Source organism: Syngnathus floridae, chromosome 14, assembly GCF_059516105.1.
Source record: "Syngnathus floridae isolate MCC-2025c chromosome 14, RoL_Sflo_1.0, whole genome shotgun sequence".
Lineage (NCBI taxonomy): Eukaryota > Metazoa > Chordata > Actinopteri > Syngnathiformes > Syngnathidae > Syngnathus > Syngnathus floridae.
Genome location: NC_142426.1, coordinates 10,453,729 through 10,480,696, shown reverse-complemented (window position 1 = coordinate 10,480,696; position 26,968 = coordinate 10,453,729). Strand labels below are relative to the sequence as shown.

The following is a 26,968-nucleotide window of genomic DNA, read 5'->3' as shown; positions in this document are numbered from 1 at the left end:
AGACGTAGTTTTGCAGATTAAATCACTTTAAGTACATGTTTTGCCAGACAAACAATGAAATAACACTACTTTGTGAAATTTTGGCACTTTATTTTTACAGTTGATGCACTGTGCTGTAAATGAACGCTGCAAAAAAATAATTGTGGAATGAAGCTGGTAGATTTAAGTGTCTTAAACATTCTGCAAATGGCACTACTATGTTTAGACAATATATACATTAATTGTGATTGACAGTGAGCAGACTTGGTTGCGATGCAAAGCAGACTGTAATATGTTCATTTAAAAACAAAGCCAATTTGAACCACTCGGTTACAAATCATGCCCTAGTTGGGCTATCTCCTCCACAAGGAATTCTATGTCCTCGTACTGTGTAGCAGGGTTGGCAAAGACGCATCTGAAGAAATTGACTTTGGTACTTGTAGGCTGGTAACCAATCATAACAGAGCCCTTTTCCATCAGCCTTCCTTTAATCTGAGGAGCTACCTGGAGTCAAGTGGAGCATAATCAACAGCAATATAAGATGCTACAGTACAATATGAATTATATTGTGACTATAAAGTTGGAATAAGGCATTTGTGTTCTAATCTCTACAGACCTGATGGAGTCTCTTGTCTCTGTCAGAACCTTGTGGCATGCTTCTCAGACTTGGAGGAATGTACCAGAAACACACGTTGCTGTGCTCAGGCTGTGTGAAAAGCAGAGGAAGAATGTATCTAGCATATGAAATTGAAGGTCTAAACAAATTCCTGCTTACTTTATTTTTGAAAACTAGTTCAAAATCTTTCCTCCTTTGCAGTAGATCATATAAATACTTTGCATATCCCAAGCACTTGTTGACCTGAGCTCCAAAGCCCTCTGTACCCTGGGGAAAAAGAGGCAATCATTCTTAACACATCCATAAAAAGGACAAAATGGTGAAGAACTATAAATATATGAGTGTAGATGAAAAATGGTAATCCTACTACTTCGTAATAGTAATACCTTTGCCTTCCACACGAGCCAAAGTTTGAAGACATCCACATGTCTGCCACACTGGATGCTCTTATCTCCAGTATCATAGCTCACATCATAAAATTTGTCTTTCTGGAAGAGATATGGAGCCCCAAGTTCATTGCACTTTTGTAAGAGGCCCTGTGGACAAATAAAATAAATTTATTCAGATGAGATAGACAAAACGTGGACAATAATTTGATTCAATTGTGAAGATGTATCTCACCATGCATGGTCATTCAAATAAATAAGTAAAACTCATTATCTTACTTTCTTCTTGATCTTCTTTATAAATAAATAAATAAAATAAATAAAAACAGTCATCTTACTTTCTTCTTGATCAGGATGGCTGAGCACTGCAGAGGAACACCCATCATCTTGTGAGGGTTCCATGTTACTGACCACGCTCTGGAAAACATCAATTTTGTTAACTAGAGCTTTCTGTCACTATGAGTCATATTAATAGAAAAATAATGTGCACGATATGTTTTGTTTACTAATGCGCTACCTTTCAATGCCCTGTAGCTTCATCCTATATCTGTCTGACAAAAGTAAGCATCCGCCCCATGCTGCCTGGAAAGTAGGAGTGAAAAAGAACACAAAATGCAAAACTGCAGGTTCTACATTCTATATGTATACAGAATACATATCCGAAAACGTATTTTTACTTAATTACGCAAATAATTTTATATAGGCCGGGACTTACATCCACATGCATCCATAAAGTGTGTCTCTGACAGATGTCCGCAATGGCATTGAGGGGATCAAAAGCTCCATACACAGTCGTGCCAGCCGTTGCATTCACATAGAACGGAACCATGTTCTGGAGAGAAGAACTATAAGTACGTACCAGCTTTGTCATTGTTTCACATTGCGTAAAAGCAACAACCCAACCATTCAACGCAATTTGACCATTTTGCAGTGTTACCTTTTCTTCAGCTGCAAGAATAGAAGCCTCAAGTTCTTCTGGAATCATTCTCCCTCTGAAAAAGTCCCAAAGTGTGCTACATAATGTACATATTGTATTCTACATACTTCTTTTTTTGTGTATGACTAGACGGAGAAAATATGAGAATAATGAAACATAATAGATGCATGTTCTGATGGCCGCACCATTATGCCAAAACAAGCCTATTCATTGATTTATTGTCTTCCTACATGCATACCACATTATGACCACCTAATGGACTGTACAACAATTTAACAATGTTTGTTAATGTGGCTTTACAGGTCAGAATAAATCCTGAATGTGCACAACGATACACAAAAGACAGCACAGGTGAGCAAACATGTACACTGTTGTATATTATAAAAAGTTTGAAAACATCCTTAACATACCTTTCATCACATTTCACTGTAAACACATTTTCAATGCCCAGTCCCAGCACTGCAGCAGACTTCTTGATTGAATAGTGGCTCTGTCGAGACAAAACCACAATGAATTATGTATCTTCAGCTGTCTGACTTTAGGAACAAAATAAACCTTTTTTTTTTTTGGTCTTATTGACACACTCTTGAATATCCATCAGTAGATATATCACAGATATAGACGATTTGATTACATGTTCGGAAGTAAAGAGGGCCAAGTGAGGCAGAGCTCCCATTCCTCGTGTCTTCACTTCTGGGTAGAAGTAAAATCTTGCCACCAGTATACTGTACAGGTTGGAGATTGTTCCTCCTTCAGGGAAAATTTCATTTTATTCACAGTATACAAGATATACAGAATTGATTTTGTAGTCGCAGACATTTAGAGGACACAGACATTACCTGGTGAGAAGATCCCATCTCCCTCTTCATTAGACCATCTTACAATGCTATACATCTTCTTCAGTAGAACTTCCTCCATTAGGGTGAAGACTGGAGACACCTCATATGTAAACCTACAAAAAATGCTTTTATACGGCAAGCCACGTACAACATCTGCAATTTTTTCCTCTAAGAATCTTACATGTTTGTGTTGGCTATACTTGTCAGCCATTCACCAGCAATACCAATCACATCCAGACCTGCAAACAGTTGATTGAAGAAACGAGGGTGGCCTAGAAAGGGAGAAGGCCATAGGTCATACATATAGTACAATAAAAATGGGAAAAGATTAATCATCAAAATTTAATTTTGATATAGCATGCAATTGTTAGCAAGAAACAAGATGCTTCCAGGAATGCCCGGGCAAACGTCAGACAAAAACCTCACCTGTATTGACACCATATTTCAGCGTGTCGTGACAATCCACTAATATTTGCTCAAGAGTGTCTGGTTTTTCAGGCAGGTCTAGACTAAAGCCTTCCAGTCCTTCTTTGAGTTGGTGAGGGTGGTGAAAGTCCAAAACCTGAAACACAATAGGCATTGGTTTGTTTTCATTGCCTCTTAACTGGTGATTTATTTAATCTTTTGGGTTACGAGAGAAGTACCTTGGAATTTTGGTGATAGGACTTGCAAATGTAATTTATTAATAAGTTCAAGATTTCCTGCAGAAATTCCCTTGTCATCCTTTCTCCCCCTGAAGTCGGCAAAAGATCTATTTGCATACACACACACATTTACACATTTACAGAATATGCAATTGCACATTTTACACAACCAGTTATATTCGGGTTGGACTGATGATTCTGTTGTCAATACTCATTAAAATCAATGCTTGTAATAACTTGTACTGAATTTTAGTGGTATATTTAATTTGTGGTCTTTCACTGAAAACTTAATTGCCGTGAACAGAAAATTGTAAAAAAATAATGATGTAATAGGCAAACTGTAGAAATACTGTTGCTTTGTTCAACTCTCACCTTTGCAGTAAATGTCACTGAAATCAGTCACCGTGTCTTTGTTTTCTCTGGATGAGTGTTTGTCCATTTTGGTTGATTTGCTTGTGACACTGTCTGGAAAAAACATTACATTCAATATGTTCAATAGAATCCTCATATCATAAAGTTGGCCAGCCGTCCACCTGTCCACCTGGTGTCTGTCTTAAGGACACTGCAAGGACATTGGTGGCGAGGGTGTACTGAATCATTTGTTTAATATTCAAATGTCTTATAGTGAACAACAACACGGCTTACTATGACGTTTTTTCTAACGGCTTACTATGATGTTTTTTCTATCTATCTATCTATCTATCTATCTATCTATCTATCTATCTATCTATCTATCTATCTATCTATCTATCTATCTATCTATCTATCTATCTATCTATCTATCTATCTATCTATCTATCTATCTATCTATCTATCTATCTATCTATCTTTTCTGCTCTGCTTTGAATTATGTCCGCTGTATTCCCTGAAACATTCTTGAAAAATAAGCAATTTAGCACGGTTAAATCTATAGACGGAAAATATTTTAAAATCACCATCAACATTCATAGTGTCATCTAATCACACTTACCTGGTAGCTGTAAGAAATCCATATCAGTACAAACGTCGGCTTTCGAAACAAAGGAAAATACAAGTTTCAGTGTAGAGGTGTACTAAAAAAGTGTAGGTGCAAGTCACATCAGTTACTCAGTGACTTTTTCCTCAAATAACTTTGCCTGTGGTCAAAGGTATTCTTCTCAGACACAGTTACCTCGAGTGACATCTAAAAGGTGTCTAAGTAGCTGAAAGCAACAGTAACACACAAAACACACCCAAGAGAGGGGAGGGGAGACTTGTTGCCGATGATACAACAATTACTCTCTCCCTTCATTTGTGCAAAGAAAAGAGACAAGCTTAGAAGAATCAACTGATTTCCTAACACAAGTCAATATTAACAAATTATAGATAACAACAACAACATGTTCGTGTGCTTTCTAATCCAGAATAGCTCACCTGAATTAATCATTAAATAAGGTAGTTAATAGTCGCTAGAGGCTCAATCTGGTGTGATGGTGTGAATGTGAATTTAAAGGGCTTTCTGTCTTTCGCTCCAAATCAGATGGCATAGGCTCCAGCTCACCGTGAACCTGAACAAGTTGTAGAGAATAGATAGATGGTTGGGTTTGGGTGCTGGAGCCTGGCCAATTTGTCTCCCAAACAACCCGTTATCTCCTGTAGGCATAAATTGTAAAGAAGCAAAAATATAGAATACCCAGAGATTAGCCTATTTATGAAATAATTAATGATAATGATCAAATATCAGATTTCAAAAAAGCAATTAATCCCATTAGTTATGCAATTACATTGAATACTGGTACTTTAATGTATTTAAGATGTTTTTTTTCAGGTAGCTTTGAGGTATCTAACCTTATTTCAGTCAGTACTTTTTTCTTTTTTAGTTAAGAGTTGATATATTAAAATTATTTTAGCAAGGGCTATTCTAAACAAAATAATCTGTACTTTGCCACCACTGTTGCACAACCCGTGGACTATATTAAAATTATGTGCAAAGCTTGAGTAAAGTTTTTTTTTTCAGGGTATAACATGATCAAGAACAGAACAGGTGGGGGAAAGTATTCAACTAAAGAGAATAATAGACTGAACACGATTTAAGATGACCATAGGTGTACCTGGAGTGAGTTCAATGTTGCGTTGCAGTTGAGAGAAGTCGATAGATGGCAGTAATGAGAAAGACTACTGTTGTCCTATGCCGGTTAATGCTGAAAGAAGAATATAGGAAAGCCGGAAGTGTCAAATGTAGGCGGGGCCAAACTAGGAAGTAAAAAGTATACAATAACATAAACCATTACTGTGCTTCATCGTGATTTTAACATTATTTCCGAAGATGAGCCCTGTTTGTTTTTTCAGCATTGGATTATGAAGACCACCACGTAAGAGCTTTTGTTTTTTCCATTCCTGGCAGTTTCTACCACCTATGAATCGTCGGTTTACGTTGGTAGTTAGCTTAGCATCTTCTTTGAAAATTGTAAACGTCAATATGTTGACAACTCTACCACAGCGAACAACGTTAAAGGCATGTCGAAGAAATAAACAACAACGTATCATTCGGAATAATGGTCGTGTCAATAAAAAGATGCACATTGTTAATTAGTGTGAACAATATGTTTCGGAGCATTTATAATCTGAAATGATATTATCGTCATGACAGGTGAACTAAGTAAATGATCAGTTAATTATTGTACTCAGCAACATTTTCACCATTTGCATTTAAAAATAATAAACATAAAAAATGTAGGCTTGGGAGATTGAAAAATAAAATGAAAAGGTTCAGAATGCTCAATTCTAGTGGCATGGAATTTGTACTCGTAGTTATAAAGGTAAACTGTGAGTTGCTGGTCATATGACCACTGTGTATCCATAACTAGTTGCCTACATGTGCCCCATGTTGGTGAACCCTGTTTTGTTGTAACTTAATTGTATAGTTTTGAGTGAGAAGACTGATGTGGTGACTGTATCACCTTTCCCTGCTTCCAAGTGTGACCGCATAAAGCCCATGGACTAAGCGTTACACTTCTGAGCATGAGAATGGAGGAGACAAGCCGTGAGGCGGTTGCCACAGCCGTTCAGCGCGTGGCTGGAATGCTGCAGAGATCTGACCAGTTGGACAAAGTGGAGCAGTACAGAAGAAGAGAGGCCAGAAAGAAAGCCTCTGTCGAAGCAAGGCTTAAGGTGATCACGTGAAGAACTTGCTGTTTTGTCATGTCCATAATGTCATGCGATTCAATGCTTCTCTTACATGTTTTAACTTCTGAGCACCAAACTCAACTAAAGTGCGGTTCTTTGGCTGTTGTTATTTCTCTTGTCTCTTGAAATGTAATTCAAGGAATGTTTTTCAGGCAGCCATTCAGTCTCAGCTAGACGGTGTCCGCACTGGACTAACTCAGCTGCACAGTGCCTTGCTTGACGTGAAGGACATCCAGAGCTCGCTGGCTGATGTGAGCAAAGACTGGAGGCAGAGCATCAACACTATAGAGAACCTAAAAGATGTCAAAGATGCTGTCGTTCAACATAGTCAGCTGGCCTCCGCTGTGGAAAACCTTAAAAACATTTTTTCGGGTAAGTGTTCAGTTGAGGTCTGATTCAGAGACTTAAGGAGCAGGTCTGTAATCTCACTCACTCATACTGCTTATCTAGAAACATTGCATAACATGGCTCATATTTAGTTCGTAATACAGTTTTTGAAAAGTGTACAAAATATAACACCGCAACATGTCTTGTCACAGTGCCAGAGATTGTGGAAGAGACCCAGCAGCTGATAGAGCAGGCAGAGTTGCTTCAGGCTCACAGGAAACTGATGGATCTGGAGAGCTCCCGAGATGACCTTATGTATGAGCAATACCGTATGGACAGCAGGAACACCAGTGACATGCATCTCATTTCCATCTATTTTGAAGATGTAAGTTTTAATGCTTGTTGTTTGTCAACTGTAATTTTTTTTTTTTGCTGCTCTTTTAAATCCCTTCTCTCCTCCCAGGTTCAGCGGTTATCAGATGAGCTTGCCAAGCAGTCATGGATGGTTCTGCAGAGGGCCATGGTTACTGTTCGTCGTGACCCCACCATGCTCGTGTCAGTGGTTCGTATCATTGAACGTGAGGAGAAAATCGACCGGCGGATGGTTGACCGTAAAAAACAGACGGGCTTCATCCCGCCTGGACGACCCAAAAGATGGAAAGACAAAATGTTTCAGGTGAGAGGAATTATTTCTTCTTCACCTTTACTTCCTCTGCAGTCCAATAATATTAGCTTTTTGCTATTCAACAATATTGATGATGCACAAAGCCAGTGGAAATCTTTTAGCTAAGAAACTATTGACTTGTTTTATGTCCTTATTAAGTATACTTTTTTTTTCTAATGCAGGTATTGGAGGGCACTGTCAGCACCCGCATCGAGGGCACACAGTCAGTGACAAGAGAAGCTGATAAAATGTGGCTTGTTCGTCTTCTGGAGATAACAAGGAAATATGTTTTAGATGACCTCATCATTGTCAAGAACCTCATGGTTCAATGCTTCCCACCACATTACAACACCTTCAACAGGTGAACATTTTTCCTCCAAACCTCTCACTTTCCAGAGTCTACAAATTAGAAAAAAATCAGTGTCGCATAGCTTTACTACTTTGAAAAGAGGACATGGGCATGAGGAGGACATGTATTACAGGAATACAAATTAATTACAAATTTGTTTGACTGAAAGCGACTATTGTTTGCTAATATTCATAATTGTATGCATATCTTTCAGGTTTTTCCGCCTTTACCACAATGCCGTTTCCACTCGTGTCAAAGAATTAGCATCGGAGGACTTGGAAGCGAATGAAATCGTGTCCATGTTAACCTGGGTCCTCAATACCTATAAGAGGTTCTGTCTATTTAAACACACAATGTCTTAAGTACTGTATGTTTATCATGGAGCATTATGGAACGTTTATCTCCTAAATAGCATGCCAATGTTTTATTTTTTTGGACTTGTATTTCATATTTAGATCAAGATTTTTCCAGTTCTTGTCTCTAGCCCACTGTTGGTCCTGCTGCCAGTGCGCTAAGAAGCAATCAGACATTGTTCTTCTGTGTGTGTTTCTTAGTGCAGAGATGATGGGGCATCCAGAGCTTATTGCTGAATGTGACATCAACCAGCTCGAGGCCCTCCTACCTCAGGATGTGGTGGATGATTTACTCAGCAAATATGTCCAGACTTTCACAGTAAGCGCCACACCCGATAACATGCAGACTCGGAATGAACATTTCTTTGATGGAGAAAATAAACCGTTAATTTATCAGTTATGGAATATTCAACTAATTTGGATCTTAACGTATTAATATATTCACCCTGACAAAATTACTTAACATTACACCTATGTCAAATACATCTTGCATTGAATGTTTATTGCTATTTCTGTCTTCAGTCAAATATTACCGGCTGGCTGAGGAAAGCTCTTGAAACAGACAAGAAGGACTGGCAGAAAGAAACAGAGCCTGAGGCTGATCAGGACGGGTACTATCAAACTACACTGCCTGCCATCGTCTTTCAGGTAGCATACACATTTTTTTTACACACAGATTATTACTATTATTATTATTATTATTACTATTTATTTTACCTGTAACATTTGTCTGATATATATTTTTCTGTGTGTTATCATTCTATGCTTTTGACAGATGTTTGAACAGAACCTGCAAGTAGCCGCTCAGATCGATGGGGACTTTAAAGAGCAGGTTCTCAAACTCTGCCTGAAACAGATGAACTCATTCCTTATTCGGTAATGTTTTGATCGTTACCATCGATTGTCTGTCTGGACCAGAGGTTGATCTCTGATAAATAGGATATACTGGGATGTTCAAGAGAAGTGTCGACGTAAATATTTTCTCCATACTGTGTGCTGTCTGTAGGTACAGAGAAGAGGCTGTGGCCTATAAAGAAGAACATCTGCGAGATCGACAGCTTCCTCAATGTTACGTGCAATACATGATCGCCATCATAAACAATTGTCAGACATTCAAGTAAGTGCTAATCTTAGTTGCTTGTTAGTTTTTAATTCTCTTTGGGGCTCCATTATTCATTACTTCAATAATGGAAGTACCAATGCAATATTAATACTGTTTGACACACATCCAATGTGTTGTTTAGAGAGTCCATCAACAGTCTAAAGAGAAAGTATTCTCAGTCCTCGGAGCCCACTGACAGTGATGCCGCCATCGAGAGGACACTCAACGAAGTGGCCAAGGAGGGATGTCAGTTCCTCTTAGATGAAGTCTTCTTAGACCTTGAGGTAGGAAGGTGACAGGTTTTATGTGCTGGATGTTTCAGGTGTCCAAACTGTGCATATAATCTTGCAGATATCAACATTTAACTTGTCATTTCCAGCATCACCTCAATGAACTTCTAACCAGAAAATGGCTGACAGGATCTCATGCTGTGGATACTATCTGTGTGACAGTGGAAGACTACTTCAATGACTTCAACAAGATCAAGAAACCCTTTAATCGGGTAAGAAATTGATTTTTGCTGATTTTTTTTCTCTTTTTCCATAATCATTATGATTGCGACAAACCTAAAAATAATTGTGTGCCGCGTGTGCAGGAAATGACAAGTGAAGCCCTTCGCAGGGTTGTGGTGGACTACATTAAGGCAGTGATGCAAAAGAGGATCACCTTTAAGAATGCTGATGAGAGGAGGGAAGGAGCTGAGAGAATGACCAAAGAGGCTGAGCAGTTTAAATTCCTCTTCAGAAAACTGGCTGCTGTGAGTTCTCATGTTACCATAATCCAGATTGCAAAACTTGCATGTCAACTGTACCTATAATGGTTCATCTGTTTAGGCGGATAAGAAGGAAGTTTATGGTTAATGAAGATTATCATGTTGTAGGGAGAAGACACAGAACGTCTATGCGGCGCTATTGTGGCCATTGCTGAAGTCTTCAAACTGACCGACCCGACACTGCTCTTCCTGGAGGTCACTACGCTGGTTTCCAAATACCCCGACATCAGGTACCGGGGCTCTGTGTCAATTGGCGTATTGAAGTGTGACGTTATTAAATATGCAAAATACTTTCTAATGATTATGAGGTTTGTTTGCAATTTATTTTCTATTGACTTTTTTGTAATATCTATCCATCCATTTATCTGTACCACCAAATTTGTTTTCAATCTCTCTTCCTTTTAAATGATGATGACGTACTAGTGAAACCATAATTATACCAGACATCATTGTGCACTGAAAGCAGGATGATTTACTGTTCCCTCAGGGAGGAGCATATCCAGGCACTGCTATCGGTGCGCGGTGATGCGAGCAGGGATATGCGCCAAATGATCATCGGAACGCTCAGCGAGAACAAAGTATCTTATGGAGGTGTCACACAGCCCATCTTCAAAGACATCACTGTGCCCACTATCGCCATGACTACCATGACTACCATGACCTCCATGGCAACTGCAAAGCTGCTTAAATAAAACCAATTTGACCATTTCTTCCTTCAAAAAGGATAACATGATTTTCACCTCAGGATACTGGGTTGTTTATTGCACCTTCCTGTTTCTGTTTACTTGCTGTTTAATCGCCATGCTGATTTGTGCTCCAGAAAATTGTAAATGTACCGTTGTAAAAATGAACTGCCCATTCAAATATGTCATAATTGAAACTTTAAGAATCATTGAGGACATACAGAAGAACTAAAGTGCTTAATCAGCTTTTTTGTCATTTGTTTTGGATTCCAGCGTAACCGTCCTTTTCCCATTCAGCTGAAAAAGTGTGAACTATTAATGATCACCTTTTGGCTACTCGTTAGTGAAGAAGGCTACCAGTAGAGATGTAAAAATGAATTGATCATCTTATCAACAATTTTGATAATTGAGCCATTGTTAACTTAAAATTTCATACTTACAAAAGTCCAATAACAGTTAAATTGATTCCAGTGTCATTGAAATCAAACAATAACTCATAGCAATAGTCCATTAACAGGTAATCATTTTTTTTTAATGTAAAATAATGTTTTTTCAGTGAATCGATCAATTCTATAAATATTCAATAGTGACAGCCAGCCCTAGCTGTATAAGTTCACCCAAATTTCACCCAGCCGCATGCACACCGTCACTGTCCTCACACAAGTCAGGCAAGTGTATATACCATTAACAAACAGCTGAATATTACAAAACAACACTTCACTTCAATCTGCCTGTTTACATTTCAAATGATTCAAATGATAAACCATGTCTCATTACTGGTGAACTATATTTGGAAAAGCCCTGGGTTGTCCTTGGGGTAACCTGGTGACCCCTATGTGTAGATAGTGTGTGTTCCATTTGCAAAAATCTGTGGTATTTGTAAATTATCAGCCTGAATAAATACTACAAATTATGTATTGTTTCTCAATTATCAATCAAACCTTCATCCTACTTTAAAACAACATGAAGTGCCTCACAAAACATGTTACAAGACTCAAACACATTAAACCTCCAATTAGAGTATTATTCACCTTACACAAGTTTGATAGCTTTCAAATAAACTAAACCCAAATGGGAAGATTCGTTTCCATACCTAATACGTCCAGTTGGTGGCGTGGTGTTCGGGTGAGGTGAAAAAAACAGCAGCCGCGCAGCAGATACAGGTGAAGAAGACGCCGTAGCCGGACGATGCGACTAATCCAAGAAATCGCAAACTGTGGCACGAAAAAACCTGTTTAGCTTTTGGCAAACCCTTTCAAGAGATTCGTTATCACTTTTACGAATTATCTTACGTCATACATCGCCGAAGCTGTTTTAGGTAAGATCACTTTGAACAGTGAGCATATGGGATGTTTTCAACCGCACAGCGCTAAGCTAGTCATGGACCCATTCACTATACATCATGTAGCAGAAGCTAAACGCCACCATTATTTTGCTAGGTAGATTTAATAATCTAATAATCTTTTAAACAGGGTGGGATCTGACGTTTTTTGATGTGTTCGTAAGGGTTGATGCGGTCACATAAAGCAAACTTCAGCCACAATTCCAGCATACAGTACAGAGGATTACAGTTAGCGTATTTTATGTTTATTGTTTTTAATTGGTTCAATAATATTTGATCTGAAACGCGTATGTGTAAATTGAGGATAGAATCAGTTACGAAATAGCTCTGTGTAAATGTTTTTAAGTACATGAGATGTGTTTATATCTAAACGAGGCCATTGAGAAGAGAGTAAATCAAGGCAAAAGCAAATACAAACAAATGGATTTATGACAAATTCCATTATGTAATGCAAACCAAACTACATAGTGGCGTGAAAAAAACTTTGGGAACACAATTTACAAACTTCGTTTTTGAGTCATTGGTTGTTCAGTTAAATATCATAGCAGATGAATACAGCGACATTTGACAAGTGAAATCAAGTGTATTGGGTTTACAGAATATTTACGATAAGTAAAACAAGAAGAGTGTTTCAAATCAGATTTTGATTATCAACCATTTAACCAGTTTTATTTCCTATTTGAACACTGGGTGGTGGTACCCACTTGACATTGAAGATGAAGACCTATGCGATCCCTAGTAGGCATGAATGAAAGTCAAAATGTTATTGGATATGCTTATGTTGATCCAATTCACATGCTGTGGTTGTTCTTGACCTGTATGATTTACTTTTCACTTTTAGGTTCCTTAGACCCATTGTCGTGCTCTTCAGCCACACACTATGGTGGACTACTACCAGATTCTAGGAGTACGGAGAGATGCGTCTGCAGAGGACATAAAGAAATCGTCAGTTGATACGTTTTACAAGTTTATACAAATATCAAAAATATCAGTACGCAGCTGTACTTTTTTGAAAAAGACCACTTGATGTCCACACAATGATATCAGTGTCTAAGGGCTCAGCTTGTGAATATCACATGACTGTTTGACTCTTGTCAGCACAATGTCAGCATCCAAATTTGTAGGCTTTGTCTTTCTCGTATATCCCCAGAAGAGTCAACACAACTTACGTTTGTGTCGTTGTAACTGTGTACGTCATTCAAGTAAACCGCTAATGGCATTTCATCATCAACTTGAATTAGCATCCTGTACTTTTTTGTTCTATTTCAAAAGATATAATTTGTGTGGAATGATTAATACAAGTAACAATAACCTCCGTCCATCCTGGTGTGTAAACAATGTGGATATACCGCCTTATTGAACCACGCCCACTAGCACCTGTTAAGCCTTTTCGACTCGGCCCAATTTTTCTCATCGCAAAAACTTCTCACTCGTGGGAACTATCATCCGTTGTATCTCAGAAATAGTTCTTGTTCATCTTATAATGCGACAAGAGCAAAGACGAAAGACGTAACAGTTGCGACACTTCTTATTGACAGGCTCACCTTCAGGTCTGCTTGAAAATGGGCCTCATTTCTCCATCCTGAATTTATGATGAATTCATTTCATGTTGTACACTTGCTTTGCTCTAGACAGACCTAAAAAAAACATGCAGTGTACAGAAGAAGACGCTTTAAAAAGTGTATTTCATGCCGCTGATTTTTGCTCTGACCTTTGACAGGTACAGAAAACTGGCCCTGAGGTGGCACCCTGATAAAAACCCAGAAAACAAAGAAGAGGCTGAGAAGAAATTCAAGGAGCTGTCAGAGGCTTATGAAGTCCTGTCAGACGGTTTGTAATGTCTTGGAAATTTGCCAATGTGTACTTCATTATTTACTGTGGTCTTGTTGTCCATGAAATTGTTTTGTAAATGGTGAGCCATGTTATTTTTTTTTCTATCAGTGAACAAGAGAAGCACATATGATCTATATGGCAAAGAAGGACTGACGAGGGGTGCTCGAGGGAGAGGTAATGTGATCATCCATCCTGAAAAAATTCTTCTGGTTTCCCAGACTGAAGCTAAACCAAATTTCACTTTTGTGTTCCACGTAGTTTTCATCTAATTAGTACTAAATATGTCCAAATGTTTTTAATGAATCAGGTGGGCACTTCCACAATGAAGATCATTTCCAAGAACCCTTCACATTCCGTAACCCAGAAGATGTCTTCAGGGAGTTCTTTGGAGGCAGGGACCCATTTGCAGACCTTTTCGGTAAATCCATTTTGTTTTGCGTTTCCTTCATTTAAAAGCTTTTTGCTCACTCTCTCCTCTTGTTCTTCAAGGTGCAGATCCATTTGGTGATGATCCTTTTTTTGGCAGCGGACGGCGCCATCAAAGTCGCACAAGTCGAAACCGGACAGGGGGCTCATTTTTGGGGGGCTTTGTAGGTTTTCCACCCTTTGGTGCCGGCTTCTCGCCTTTTGACCCAGGTAAGAAACCAACAACAATGGGCAATAGAATTCACTCCATGCTAATTATTTGGTTTTATGATTTTAATTCTCCCCTTGCAGGCTTTGCTACGTTTGGGTCCATGAGCCCCATGGGTCACATGGGTCATATGGGTCACATGGGTCACATGACGACCATGGGTAGTCTCGGGGGCGGGGGCTTCACCTCTTTCTCCAGCAGCTCCTTTGGGGGAGGTGGTGGAGGAGGCATGGGTAACTTCCGTTCCGTGTCTACTTCTACGAAAATCATCAATGGCAGGAAGATCACTACTAAAAGGTAAACACGAGTTTTTGTTTATCTTATTTGTCATATGAAACAGGTTTGTCTCACTCTTGAAGATGAGAAGAGAAAGAAACAGCGTTCTTCTCCTTTTCCAGGATCATCGAGAATGGTCAAGAGCGGGTTGAGGTGGAAGAGGACGGCCAGCTGAGGTCACTAACCATCAATGGTAAAGAGCAGCTCTTACGACTGGAACACAAATAATAAACCACAAGTTACCTCAGCACAATACCAAGAAACTTGAGCTTGAAACAAAACATTGGCAACAACAAAAAGCAACAAAGAATTGTAATAATAGTGTTTTTTTTTTTTTATGTACATACTTTAGTTGTGTTTAATTCCATTGATAGTCCCCTCTGGCAGATCTCGTTATCTAAAGTTTAACATCGGTGAATTTGGGTGACTTATGCGTAACTAGTTCTGAACTGAAACTGGCCTTGAATTTTAGGGTTGGTATTGATGCTTCAGTGTGTGGGACCACAATGTTATGACCCCTGACCCTACTAATATTTTGTGTCCACTCCTTGTGTGTGTCTGACAGCTCACGGCATTCCAAAAATGTAACTCAGCTTGTAAATATTACAAAAGTGTCAAATTATATAATGTGGGTAGATATATAAAACATTATCCCCTCTGTTTATTGGTTGTTTAACCTTGCTCTTAATTACCTTTTTTTTTTTTTTTTTTTTTTAAATTCCAACGCTGGTATGATGTATTTTTCTATCTTTTATTTAATGATGCATGTATACCTGTTGATGTTAAGTCTTAATGTTAAAGCTGCACTATGATGCACAATTCATTCTATAAGTTATCCTGTATAGGAATTCAGACGCTTAGTGTACTTTGTAAACCAATAAATATAAGTTTCATTCCGAACTTGTAATCATGATCATTCGGGAAAAATAATAATAATTTTACATTATATAGTGGGAAAGAGAGACAAAAGCAAAACAATTTTGTCTCAATTGAATGCCTGCCTAAAGTCATGTTCATTGTTTGAAAATGAAATGTATTCACCCCTTGCCTGAATAATTAAGAAACGAAGACTAACTACAATCACAATGCTTTTTGTTGGGCTCATGGGCAGCCCATTTGTGATCCTTTATCTAGAGTATGTTATGTGTCTGCAGACCGGTGAACTTGTTACTCTGACCTTTGTAATGCTAGTTCCACGATATTGCTGCGTTAGAATTTTTCTGTCCGCTGCGAAACCAAACACTCGTGTTCGACACTCATCTTAGACCAGTGACTGTAATTTACAAAACAGGCTTGTGAAGACAATTATTTGTCTTTTTGATAAATCATAATATTTTAATATTTATTTATATGTCTTTATTAATATTTATTATCTAATATTATTTAATATTTTGGGAAAATCAAATGTAGACAAGGCAGACTGCGAGTTGAAGTCGAACCCTCACCGCTTCCCAAAGGAGAGCTGTCCTTGGTGCTGAACGAAACTCTTTTTCTCTCTCGCTCTCTCTCTCTCTCGCTCACTCTCTTGCTTTCTGCCTCTCTCTCTCTGTGTCTCTCCCCCTTTCTCTTTCTCCCTGTCTCTATCCATCCGTGATCCGTTTAGTCCTTCTTACCAGCGACTGTCTGTAGTTATTTGCAGGTGTCCTCATGTATCTCAGCTACACAGACGCCTCACTTGATGCAACATAACCTGAACGTTCCAGCTGGCCTTAACTATCTGGCCAAAATGTGGATCTTTGACAGTATGCCTTGTGGGTTTCATTTATCACTATGTTCAGTATGGTGTTGAAAATCAGAGATAACTAGGTGGCTGCTATGGTGGGACCTCCTGGAAGAAGCAGAGTTCGACTTCAAGAGTTATTCAGCAAAATCCATACAGGTAGGCTTCTTCTTGAGTTTCTTAGATTCTTGACAACCTGTTTTTTTATTTCTTCCCTCTGGAATATTTATTTCTAATATGAGATATGAAAAGGGAGGTTGTATTCATTATTCTAAAAAAGAAAACGTTTTTGAAGTATCCTGTGATGGTATTAGTCTGTGCGCTTTGTGCTTTTCAAATTTGCGGTACTGAAGTGCATAATCTCAGGATAAGCCACAGTCTGCCTAATCTCCTGATGACGAATTAGAAATGAATGCTCTCTTTTTAGACTTTGACTCTGCGTTCTAAACAATTTGCTTTCGACTCGGAAAAAGTGTTGATGTAACGGAAAACGGTGTACTGAACACAATAATCTTTATCATTAGTTTTTGCTAGCATGACCTTTGTTATGAAGTATATAAAATCCAGGTGTAATTGTACATACCTAGTTATTTTATGTTGTGTTGTTGCACAGAGGCACGCATTGTTAATTTCATTAAAAATGATTAATTATGGTGTCTCATTTAAAACTTAAAATGGCACTATATACGTATTTTACACTGCAAAAACGAAAGTCTTATCGGTCTTAACTTTCTGCGATGAAAAGATTGTCCCAAATTATTGCCTTCTTTTTTAACTTTGATAAAAATAAAAGCCCCATAATTGTTTGGTAATGAAAAAAAAATCTTCTATACTAATATGAGTATTAAACATCTGAATGTTTTTTCAACTCAATTAAAAAGTTAGCAAGAACAATTTATTAAGTATTTAATAAATTTCTGATTGTGCGACTAAATAGCATTTTGACATTTAGTGACGTAGTAGTTTTGGATGCTGACATCGTCGTGTGTCCTATGAGTGTCCTGGGAGAAGATAGACAGGCTATAATTAACTTGGGCAGACAAAGCCAAATGCCCCCGCTAGGATTTGTGGTTCGGCGTTATACAATCAGATAAAAGTCCCACTGTCAAAGGACATTTAATGGTAGCATAAGCTTTAGTGGTACAACCATAAAATTGATTTCCCGGAAAAAACTACGATTTTATAGAGCAGTCATTGAAAGACTTTTAATTCCAGAAAATGATGGTGATTCTCCCATTTACATTAGCAAATGAAAGTGAATGAAGTTTACAGAATGGTTGTCCCTTAACCTTCAAGAAAACAGCTTGCATGCTTTGTTGTGCTAACTCCTTATTTTTATGAATGTCTAACTGACTGTTTTGAGGCCAGAAAAATTGTTTTTTACAGTTTAAACATGATTTGATCTACTGACCTCTAACTGGGATGTCACTCAGTAAAACAAGGACCTTTGCCAAGGCCAGAGGTCATATTTGGGATTGTCTGTCTTATAGCTAATTAGACGCTTCCCTTCATGCCTTAGTGACTCAAAAAGTGAAAATCATTTCAGCTGTTTTATCCAGATCCTCACCAAACTAAATTAATTCTAGCCGACGGAGTTTGAGTCGTTATAAAAAAAATTAGCTAACTTCATCTGTCCTGATATTTACTGTTGTCAAAATGAATTGAAAAACGACTACTGCAAAAATGACGGTATGACTTAAAATGTATAAATACCATATGCAAATTCATATTTTTAATAATATTGCTTATTTCTTTATACCCTTCTAGTCATGGATCTCAGCACCAGTTCTACTATCTGAAAAGAGCTGGGTGAGCTTGGTGGGCCAAGCCACTCTGTGCCCACCGGCCACCATAAAATCATCCCGACGAGTCAATATCACATCCATTAGTGGAGTTCACACTGCATAAATATGGTAGACAAAGCGCTCTACGGTACACCAAAAGTCCTCAATCGACCCCCGGCGGTTCCAGTGCTGCCCCCGGAGCCCATCGACATCATCCGCGTGAAGGCACGATCTCGGAGGGTCCGACTCAATGTTGGAGGTCTAACACATGAAGTTTTATGGCGAACGCTGGACCGCCTTCCCAGAACCCGTCTGGGACAGCTGAGAGACTGCAACACCCATGAGTCACTGCTGGAGGTCTGCGATGACTACACCCTGTCGGAGAACGAGTATTTCTTCGACCGCCATCCCGTGGCCTTCTCCTCCATTCTCAACTTCTACAGAACTGGCAAACTGCACATGATGGAGGAGATGTGCGCCCTATCTTTTGGCCAAGAGCTGGACTATTGGGGTATTGATGAGATCTACCTGGAGTCTTGCTGCCAGGCACGATACCACCAGAAGAAGGAGCAGATGAATGAGGAGCTGAGGAGGGAGGCGGAGAATCTGAGAGACAAGGAAGGAGAGGAGGAGGAGGAACTGGGCTGCTGTCCTGACCAGAGGCAGAAGCTGTGGGATCTCCTGGAGAAACCCAGCTCATCTGTGGCAGCAAAGGTAACAGCAGCTCGCACTTCCATGATAACCCTTCCAATGGAAAGATTTCAAATTCCAGGGCTTAGTCAGAGTTGGCCTTCTTTAACCAATTCAGAGGCATTCATTGAAATTTTTGCAAACTCCAAATTCATAATATTTAACTGTAATTCTCTCACCATAGAGGGTATGTGGTTTATAAACTATAACACGAAAACTGTATAAATAACATTTAAACATTCAAATATATTTTTTATCTATATATATATGTTGAAAAAGAAAAACAAATCCCCATCTTGTAAAGGAATAAATTTAACACTCTTACTTGGTACTTTTTCCAAAATAAAGTGTAAACAGAAGTATTAAGACAAACCTCTTAATCATATCCAAAGTTCATTGAAGACATTGTTTAACAAGTTGAGAATGAAATAACTTGACTGGCCCCAAAATTGCCTTGACCTCCACCCCTCCAAAATACAACAGAAATTGTGAGCCAATCCTATACATGCCAACATCTTGTAGAAGATGACATATTTGTAATTTATGAAATGGTCAGGAGCCTCAATTCTGGACCAATAGCAGCTCCATCTCAACACTAGAGCTGGAACTGGAGCAGAAAACTGATTCAACAAGTCTTCAGTAGGTTCAAGGTCAGGATTTGATGCAGACCTATTCATTTGCTATACACCCAAATCCCGACTTCTGGATGGAGTTTGGGTCTAGACTGCGGAGACGCAGGAGTGTGAAGTGTCTGGATGTACCGGAAGAGTCTGTCGCAAAAGCAGATTAAGCTGTTTGCCCTAAGCAGTTAAGATTTAGTGAAGTTAAAAGGATGATAAAATGAGCCTTCCTGAGGTAGATCATGTATTGGCCAGAAGCGTTCTTGGAACAGATAAGAGCAGTGAAATGAATCATTTTGTAATTAACATTTAACTTGACTAATTCTCTTGGCGCCCATTGTGGAAATGAATTCTCAATTTGTTTCATAAATTGCTTATTCTTAGGTTTTCACAGGACAGTCATTCAAGTTCTAATTATTTTAATTATCAGACACTCCTCACTTTTGGCAATTAAAAATTGCTTTTCACGTGAAGCTGCAAAAAATAATAATGGAATCATATATATGTCAGGACAGCAGTGTAATTTGCTGGAGAATCAAAACAACAAAATTTTAAACGGCCTGTAATTTGAGGTATGAAATCATACATACAGATCATCCGTAATACGTACATAAGTTTAGCAGCAAACTTTGTTTCTAAATATAACGGAGATCCTTGTGACTATTTCAGAAGTGTGGGGTCAGCAGGAGGGAATCTTCTTAGGCCACTGCGCAATGACACTCCCTGTGTGTCATTCAGCTCTTAGCCAATAAGCGATCCTTCTCTGAGCATGATAAAGTACAGCTGATTAGATGCAAGTATTAAGTGGAACACACACACGCACACACAAATTCACCCAGCGCTATGTCATAACATACTACCAATAATAACTTTTTCAATAACCAAATTGAAATTCATGCACATAATCTTATTGTAGTTTGATGGGATTTACTCTCATGTTATTTAATATCCTACTAAACTTCTTATTCAACTTGATTTCTCTCATCAAGGGTTATTTAAGTGAGTCATTCGCATGAACTATTTGGCGAAATTTTGATGCCAGATGCTCTTCCTGGAGAATTACATTTAGAGTTTATTCGTTTATTTCAAACGTGTGGAAAAAATATATATTACTGTACACAAATGGAAAGACAAAAAATCTATCTATCTATCTATCTATCTATCTATCTATCTATCTATCTATCTATCTATCTATCTATCTATCTATCTATCTATCTATCTATCTATCTATCTATCTATCTATCTATCTATCTATCTATATAAACTAAAAGAGTGGCAAGCAAGATATAACCAAAAAAGAACCCATAAATCATATTCACATGCCTGAAAAGGAGTGGGAAGAAATATAACTTAAAATTATGAGCAGATAGAATAGTGTGCCCAATTCTTTTTGTTCCTACGCTACCTTTTCATCATTTCAGGCTTCATTTGGACTGACGTGAGGTCGTCAGGTTAGGCATTTCTTGTAAACACATCATTCCCTTGCTCACTGCTCAACAATTGACATTCAGTTTTTAATCTGTCCTTGATTGCAGTTCAGTGCTAGTTTGAGAAACTTGATGGCCGTTATGCAAAGTTCAATTTACGCTATCCATGGCGTGTTTCGTGAAACACTAGTGGCTTCTTCACAAATCATGCAATGGAGTCGGTGACTGCAGTAGCTAGACGTCAGCCTCAACCCAAGTGTGATCCAATGAGTGCTTTGGCAAATTGTAACCACGCCAAATTCACAATGTTATTGGTACAGGTAAAGCTCTTATGATATTGCGTTTGCGTGGAGGAAGTAGAAGGATCTAGCTGGATGGCAATAATCCAAAAGTGACTAAGGGAGCTAATTGGTAGACACAAGGCGTGGAGTTGACAAACCCAGATATGAACAACAACAAGGAAAAACCAAAATTGCAGTACAAGACATAAACCACCAAAAAAGATGAGACAAAACCAAATGTAAACATCAAAAGCGTTTGGATTCTGCAAAGCATGCGCTGACTGACATTTCGAGTTTTGGATCGACTTTCAACGACCCGTTTGATTTTGGTGTATTTATCAGTGGTGGTTTGTGAAGAGTGGATGGATGGATGGATGGATGGATGGATGGATGGATGGATGGATGGATGGATGGATGGATGGATGGATGGATGGATGGATGGATGGATGGATGGATGGATGGATGGATGGATGGACTATTAATTAAGATTTCTTGTGACATATTCCTGAACGTCCATGTTCAAATGAGGAAGATGCTGTTGTACAGTACTTTAGAGGCAAGAGAGCACAAATATATATGCAATGTTGAATTTTTTTTTTAAATTTAGTGTCTTCAGATGAAAATGTCCTTAAGTTATACTCTTTCTTGATATCATCTATTTGTTAAAGAATCATTTCCTTTAGAAAGGAATTTACAACCATGTTTGATTCTTCCTGTTAGAGGAGGAAAGAATGAGTAACCACTTCTAACAGCTCTCTATCCTCGCTATAGATAGCAAGACAATCCTATTACAATTATCCTGAAATGTCCTAGCAAAGGCTGGAGTGAGAGACGGCACAAGCTTATGGCTCCTCACCGTTTCACCTGCAGATCGTTTCAGTATTAAAACAAAAACGATTTGCCCATGTAAAAGGGATTTTTTTTCTTTACATAGCTGCTAAGGGCTCAAGTAATGACGGCTCACTACAATATCTTATAATCATCTCATCTTACAATATGAATCAAAATACTGTGTTTAGATTTCTGCTGTTAAAATTTTTTTTCCAGTTGACTTTGCACAGTTCCTTCAAGCAAAGAAATATATTATTTTGCTTTAAACTCCCTGAAGAACAATTGAATTATCAGTAACTGAATAATGGTGACATTCTCTTAATCTGGGAAAAACTAATTAGCATCTCAATCCTAGCAGACAATACCAGATGCCATGATTAAGATATTTTGCCCCGGTTTTGAAAATCCTCATCCAGATTGTGTATCAAAACGAAATACATTGTGTACCAACAAAAAAAAACATTCACTCTCTTTCCTTTGTCTTGCAGATCCTGGCTATGATCTCCATCCTGTTCATCATTATTTCCACAATTTCATTATCACTCAACACCTTGCCAGAGCTGCAAGTTGTGGACGAATTTGGCCAGTTTAATGACAACCCAAGCCTAGCCCACGTAGAAGCAGTGTGCATCGCCTGGTTCACCATGGAGTACCTGTTGCGCCTGCTGTCAGCACCCAACAAGTGGAATTTCATCAAAGCGCCACTAAATATCATTGATTTGCTGGCCATACTGCCTTACTATGTGACTCTATGCCTCACTGAATCCAACAAGAATGTAATGCAGTTCCAGAATGTGCGTCGTGTGGTCCAGATTTTCCGAATAATGCGAATTCTGAGGATATTGAAACTGGCCAGGCACTCCACTGGACTGCAGTCTCTGGGCTTCACGCTGCGAAGGAGCTACAACGAATTGGGTCTATTAATTCTCTTCCTTGCCATGGGCATTATGATCTTTTCTAGCTTAGTATTCTTTGCTGAGAAAGATGAGGATTCCACCAAATTCACCAGCATACCTGCCTCTTTCTGGTGGGCTACAATCACAATGACCACTGTGGGTTATGGAGACATTTACCCTCAAACCTTGCTGGGGAAGATTGTTGGAGGGCTTTGTTGCATAGCTGGAGTCTTGGTCATTGCCCTTCCCATCCCAATCATTGTCAACAACTTCTCCGAGTTTTATCGAGAGCAGAAGAGGCAGGAGAAGGCCATCAAGAGGAGGGAAGCTCTTGAACGAGCGAAACGAAGTGGAAGTATTGTTTCGATCAATCCCAAAGAGGCTTTTGCACGTAACATGGAACTTACAGATGTGCTGGTTGAAAAGAAAGAAGATGGTAAGTGTCCAGTGGATAATCACTTGTCACCTAGCCGCTGGAGCTACCATAAACGCTACTCCAATGCGGATTTAGGCAGCCCCGGTCAGTCCAAACTTACATCTGGTTACCAGGAAGTGGCTCGAGTGGGCTCACCTGACTGTCCAAAGCCCTTGACTAGCAAAGGCAGCCTTCAACACCTCAACGTAAAGACATTAGAATGTGCTTACGACAAGGCAAGCACTTTCCAGGAGAACCAAGCAAAACTGATCAAAGAAGAGATGGAGATGAATGTGCTGCCCCCCATCCAAACCCAAAAAACATCCCCTGACGGAAGTGTAAGAGCAGGCTGCAACATGGCTGAGGTCTTTTCAGGAGAAAGAGCAGAAAAAAGTTCTCTGATCCCCAGTGTTGGAGCTAGTCAAAGTACTTCAAGACAACTGCGTGCACCCCCTCCCTTGGATCTGACTCGGATTAGTGCCATAGAGATCAATAAGACCACTGATAGCACCCAGCCAATGCCAATTATAAAAGAGGGGCTGTACAAGTTTGTGTCCAGTCCCAACATCAGTACAACTGCAGACAGAAGCTGCACCTCCTCAACGGATTATAGTAGCAGCCTACAAAAGACAATCGACAACAAGAGTGACCTCATTGGAACCCAGGATGATGTGCTCATGGCAGTGATTACACCAGTGGCCACTTCCTCCTCTGCTGGTACAGCCAAGCTTTCTCAGCAACTGTCAGACGATAAGGTTTCCAGATTTTCGTCACGTCTCAGCTCTGGAAGGCAAGACACTAAATCTTCACTGGCTCTGCTACAATCTCCGTCCCTGGTCGAGCAATCTGTTCGTCCAAACAACTCTAAGGGGGAAGGTGAAGGCTCAGCAGCCAAGAGATTAGAGGGTGAAGGACAGCTCACAGGCTTAAGCCACCAAGGAAAGAATCACATGGAGAAGTCTGCTGCCGGCTCAGCCAGTTGCACCAGCCCTCTGCCCAAGGCCAACCTTCTCAACTGTTCGCAGGATCTGGTAAGTATGGAGGGAGGAGGAAGGGAGGTGCCATCTCAAGGTGCTGAGAGGCAAGAAAACCACATTCTAGATGGAAGTCACGAATCCTCCAATGAAACTACCATGTGAGCCCACATTCCAAAAGCGCTGAGATATCCACTGAAGAAAATGGGGACATGAAAAATGTTGCCCAACACAGGCACGAAAACCACCTTGGAGAAAAACGGTGTACAATCTAAAGGACATTGAACCACTGAATCATTTTTGACCACAGATGAACCACATTTGAACATAACACCAACAAAATTATGTGTACACCCCTTTCTATTGTTTTATTTTCAGGCTATTTCAGGAAATCAACATTCTATATAAAAATTCTGCACATTGTGGAGAAAAAAAATGTGTCTTTTGCAATACATGCAAATTTATGGCTCATCAGTAAACCGTACTTGAAATGCAGCCCTAAGCGTAGTCAAACATATTGGCTGAGCCATGTTGTATATTTTGTATGGTTGTACAGTATTTATTTTTTACCCCTCTTTTCTATAATGCCTAAAAATAAGTTACTTAAAGGGGATGAATGAGGAACAGAAAGTATTTGCTGTTTGTTCACATCTTGGCACGCCTCTCGACAATGAGAGAAGTAGCAGCAATTTGATATAGAGAAAATACTTTGTAATGTATCGCAAACTTGATAGACTGAATAGATAGCATGACAAAAGATAAAACTATGGAGGGAGACATTAAACTCTGCCTGAGTCCCAGGTCGGAGGCTCCTGTCATGAACAGTCATAACAAATCGAGGGGCCTTGACACATTCCATAGACAAGACATTTGCCCATCACGTGTTAGTAAGTGCACTTGTGCATGTACCTAAACAATCTGGTCTCTATGAGACTTATCTATGTCTTTTAATCGAATCATGTTTATTGTACTTTTGCCATCATTGTCATTTCAGTTTGAATCATTTTTGGCAATTTTAGTTGTTGGAAACATTGGAGCATCAAAAATTATCGGTTAAGAAACACAAGCAGTAAATGCAGTGCTCTGCCCAATGTTTGCTTAGTGTATATGCAAATATTCTTATATTTCTTTTAGTGTCTCAGATTCAAATACTGATGCCAGAGGTGCTAACCAAGGCTACACCCTGCAGCATGTTGTAATTATATTCTTGTGTGTGTGTGTTTTGGGGTTATTTTACTGTGAAAGAGTTCAACCTTAAATGATTGCATGTTCAAAATTAATGAATGCTGCGTTGCACGTTCAAATGATAGCTGACATGTATCGGATTTACTTGTATGGACAAAATGACTTAGCGAGAGAAAATATAGTTTGATCACGGGTATCAACACATAAAACATAACTTGTGTGTATATTCAAACCCAGTCTATAGATTGACACATGCCATTTTTTCTGTCTAATAACAGTGATTCACTGTGTTTTTAAAAAGACAATGGCGCTGCATTTTCTTGTTGACATCTATAGATATATTCAAACATGGGTGCCTTTTCATAAATAGACAATTTATGAGAAGGTGGAAGAAAAATTGTAGAGTAAGAGTTGTTTTCTTTTTTTTTCTTTGTTCAATGGACACAATATGTTGATATGCAAATCCTTTGGTTTTGTTTGACTTTGTTGTACAGTACTTCACTTAACCTCATTGTGACTCAACTAGTAACATCGCCTACAGTTTTAACCTCACTGTGCCGCAATTTCCTCTGCATTTGCTAGTCAGGTAAGTTTCTCTGAGAGAGTACAATATATTTGAATTGCACTGCTGATCTAAATACAGTATATCTTACAAGTGTATTTATATGTGTCTATTAACTACAGCATCCATAAATGAATATATTCTGGTTTGATTGGATTCTAAATCGATTGATAAGTCTAACTGTGGCATAAATAACATTATTAACTGATGACCTCAAACTATACAATCATTAAAAAGAGGTGGCAGTGTGTTTCTCATATTATTGTTCAGTACGACTATAGTCTTTTTGACAACAAACATGTACACAACCACATGTTCCAATTGCATTTGCTAGTGTTACTATCATCTAAATATTGCAAATACTGTAGTCAACAAACCATGGAATTTTTCTCCATTTTTCTGTTTTCCAGATGTTATTGTTTTTGTGAGGTTCATCATCATCTTTCTAGTTTAACAGGAATGTTATGATTAGTCAGGTGCGAGAATCAACATATACTTAGTGAATAGTGACTTTTCATCCATTTACTGATACATGCAAAATAAAAAAATGTGTCTGAATGGCCTATTACTGTGTGGTGTAAATTTCATTTTCATTTTTTTTTTGTTACAAATATAAGGATCACCAAAATCAAAGAAATGAAACATAAAATTATACGCAGTGTTCTGCATTATTTGATATTCAATCTGACTTTCATTCATAATT

General features: G+C 38.7%; 4 protein-coding genes across 8 annotated transcripts; 3 read left to right on the top strand and 1 right to left on the bottom strand.

Annotated features, from left to right (window-relative positions):
- Positions 1-8: 8 nt before the first annotated feature.
- gad3 (glutamate decarboxylase 3) lies at positions 9-5,758 on the bottom strand. Of its 5 annotated transcripts, none has more exons than XM_088396225.1 (17): positions 5,471-5,758; positions 4,794-5,012; positions 3,774-3,866; positions 3,402-3,508; positions 3,184-3,319; positions 2,939-3,029; positions 2,758-2,870; positions 2,553-2,668; positions 2,329-2,408; positions 1,919-1,973; positions 1,697-1,813; positions 1,499-1,563; positions 1,320-1,398; positions 982-1,131; positions 755-862; positions 596-685; positions 9-483 (listed from the first exon to the last, which is right to left on the bottom strand). In XM_088396225.1, exons 2-17 carry the CDS (start codon positions 4,804-4,806, stop codon positions 310-312), a joined length of 1,587 nt encoding a protein of 528 aa, XP_088252351.1. In that variant the 5' UTR covers positions 4,807-5,012; positions 5,471-5,758; the 3' UTR covers positions 9-309. The 5 variants fall into 5 exon arrangements, with proteins under 5 accessions (XP_088252351.1, XP_088252354.1, XP_088252352.1 ...); XM_088396228.1 differs by having other exon boundaries at positions 4,921-5,012; XM_088396226.1 differs by having other exon boundaries at positions 4,794-4,927.
- On the top strand, positions 5,573-11,708 carry exoc3 (exocyst complex component 3). The gene is made up of 16 exons (XM_088396222.1): positions 5,573-5,731; positions 6,337-6,530; positions 6,698-6,917; positions 7,085-7,257; positions 7,336-7,548; positions 7,719-7,897; positions 8,100-8,216; positions 8,440-8,557; positions 8,761-8,886; positions 9,014-9,114; positions 9,245-9,355; positions 9,483-9,624; positions 9,720-9,842; positions 9,936-10,097; positions 10,221-10,342; positions 10,600-11,708. The coding sequence occupies exons 2-16, from the start codon at positions 6,381-6,383 to the stop codon at positions 10,802-10,804; spliced, it is 2,262 nt and encodes a 753-aa protein (XP_088252348.1). The 5' UTR covers positions 5,573-5,731; positions 6,337-6,380; the 3' UTR covers positions 10,805-11,708.
- Positions 11,709-11,943: 235 nt separating this feature from the next.
- dnajb6a (DnaJ heat shock protein family (Hsp40) member B6a) lies at positions 11,944-15,780 on the top strand. Its single transcript, XM_088397350.1, has 8 exons — positions 11,944-12,113; positions 12,979-13,082; positions 13,858-13,967; positions 14,079-14,144; positions 14,278-14,388; positions 14,460-14,606; positions 14,688-14,901; positions 15,003-15,780. Exons 2-8 carry the CDS (start codon positions 13,018-13,020, stop codon positions 15,106-15,108), a joined length of 819 nt encoding a protein of 272 aa, XP_088253476.1. The 5' UTR covers positions 11,944-12,113; positions 12,979-13,017; the 3' UTR covers positions 15,109-15,780.
- Positions 15,781-16,491: 711 nt separating this feature from the next.
- LOC148387691 (potassium voltage-gated channel subfamily B member 2-like) lies at positions 16,492-26,830 on the top strand. The gene is made up of 3 exons (XM_088397099.1): positions 16,492-16,759; positions 18,368-19,098; positions 22,722-26,830. Exons 2-3 carry the CDS (start codon positions 18,511-18,513, stop codon positions 24,681-24,683), a joined length of 2,550 nt encoding a protein of 849 aa, XP_088253225.1. The 5' UTR covers positions 16,492-16,759; positions 18,368-18,510; the 3' UTR covers positions 24,684-26,830.
- Positions 26,831-26,968: the final 138 nt, after the last annotated feature.

What these genes read in the sequence shown, in the direction of transcription:
- gad3 (XM_088396224.1), bottom strand. Translation starts at nt 4,393, where the DNA reads ATGGATTTCTTACAGCTACCAG. An exon ending in GGATTTCTTACAGCTACCAG is followed by an intron (nt 3,867 to 4,371) that starts GTAAGTGTGATT and finishes TGTTTTTTCCAG; the next exon opens with ACAGTGTCACAAGCAAATCA. An exon ending in CCATCCTGATCAAGAAGAAA is followed by an intron (nt 1,132 to 1,319) that starts GTAAGATGACTG and finishes ATTTGTCCACAG; the next exon opens with GGCCTCTTACAAAAGTGCAA.
- exoc3 (XM_088396222.1), top strand. Translation starts at nt 6,381, where the DNA reads ATGAGAATGGAGGAGACAAGCCGTGAGGCGGTTGCCACAGCCGTTCAG. An exon ending in GGAAAGACAAAATGTTTCAG is followed by an intron (nt 7,549 to 7,718) that starts GTGAGAGGAATT and finishes TTTCTAATGCAG; the next exon opens with GTATTGGAGGGCACTGTCAG. An exon ending in AAGTCTTCTTAGACCTTGAG is followed by an intron (nt 9,625 to 9,719) that starts GTAGGAAGGTGA and finishes TGTCATTTCCAG; the next exon opens with CATCACCTCAATGAACTTCT.
- dnajb6a (XM_088397350.1), top strand. Translation starts at nt 13,018, where the DNA reads ATGGTGGACTACTACCAGATTCTAGGAGTACGGAGAGATGCGTCTGCA. An exon ending in GCAGAGGACATAAAGAAATC is followed by an intron (nt 13,083 to 13,857) that starts GTCAGTTGATAC and finishes GACCTTTGACAG; the next exon opens with GTACAGAAAACTGGCCCTGA. An exon ending in GAGGGGTGCTCGAGGGAGAG is followed by an intron (nt 14,145 to 14,277) that starts GTAATGTGATCA and finishes TTAATGAATCAG; the next exon opens with GTGGGCACTTCCACAATGAA.
- LOC148387691 (XM_088397099.1), top strand. Translation starts at nt 18,511, where the DNA reads ATGGTAGACAAAGCGCTCTACGGTACACCAAAAGTCCTCAATCGACCC. An exon ending in GCTCATCTGTGGCAGCAAAG is followed by an intron (nt 19,099 to 22,721) that starts GTAACAGCAGCT and finishes TTTGTCTTGCAG; the next exon opens with ATCCTGGCTATGATCTCCAT.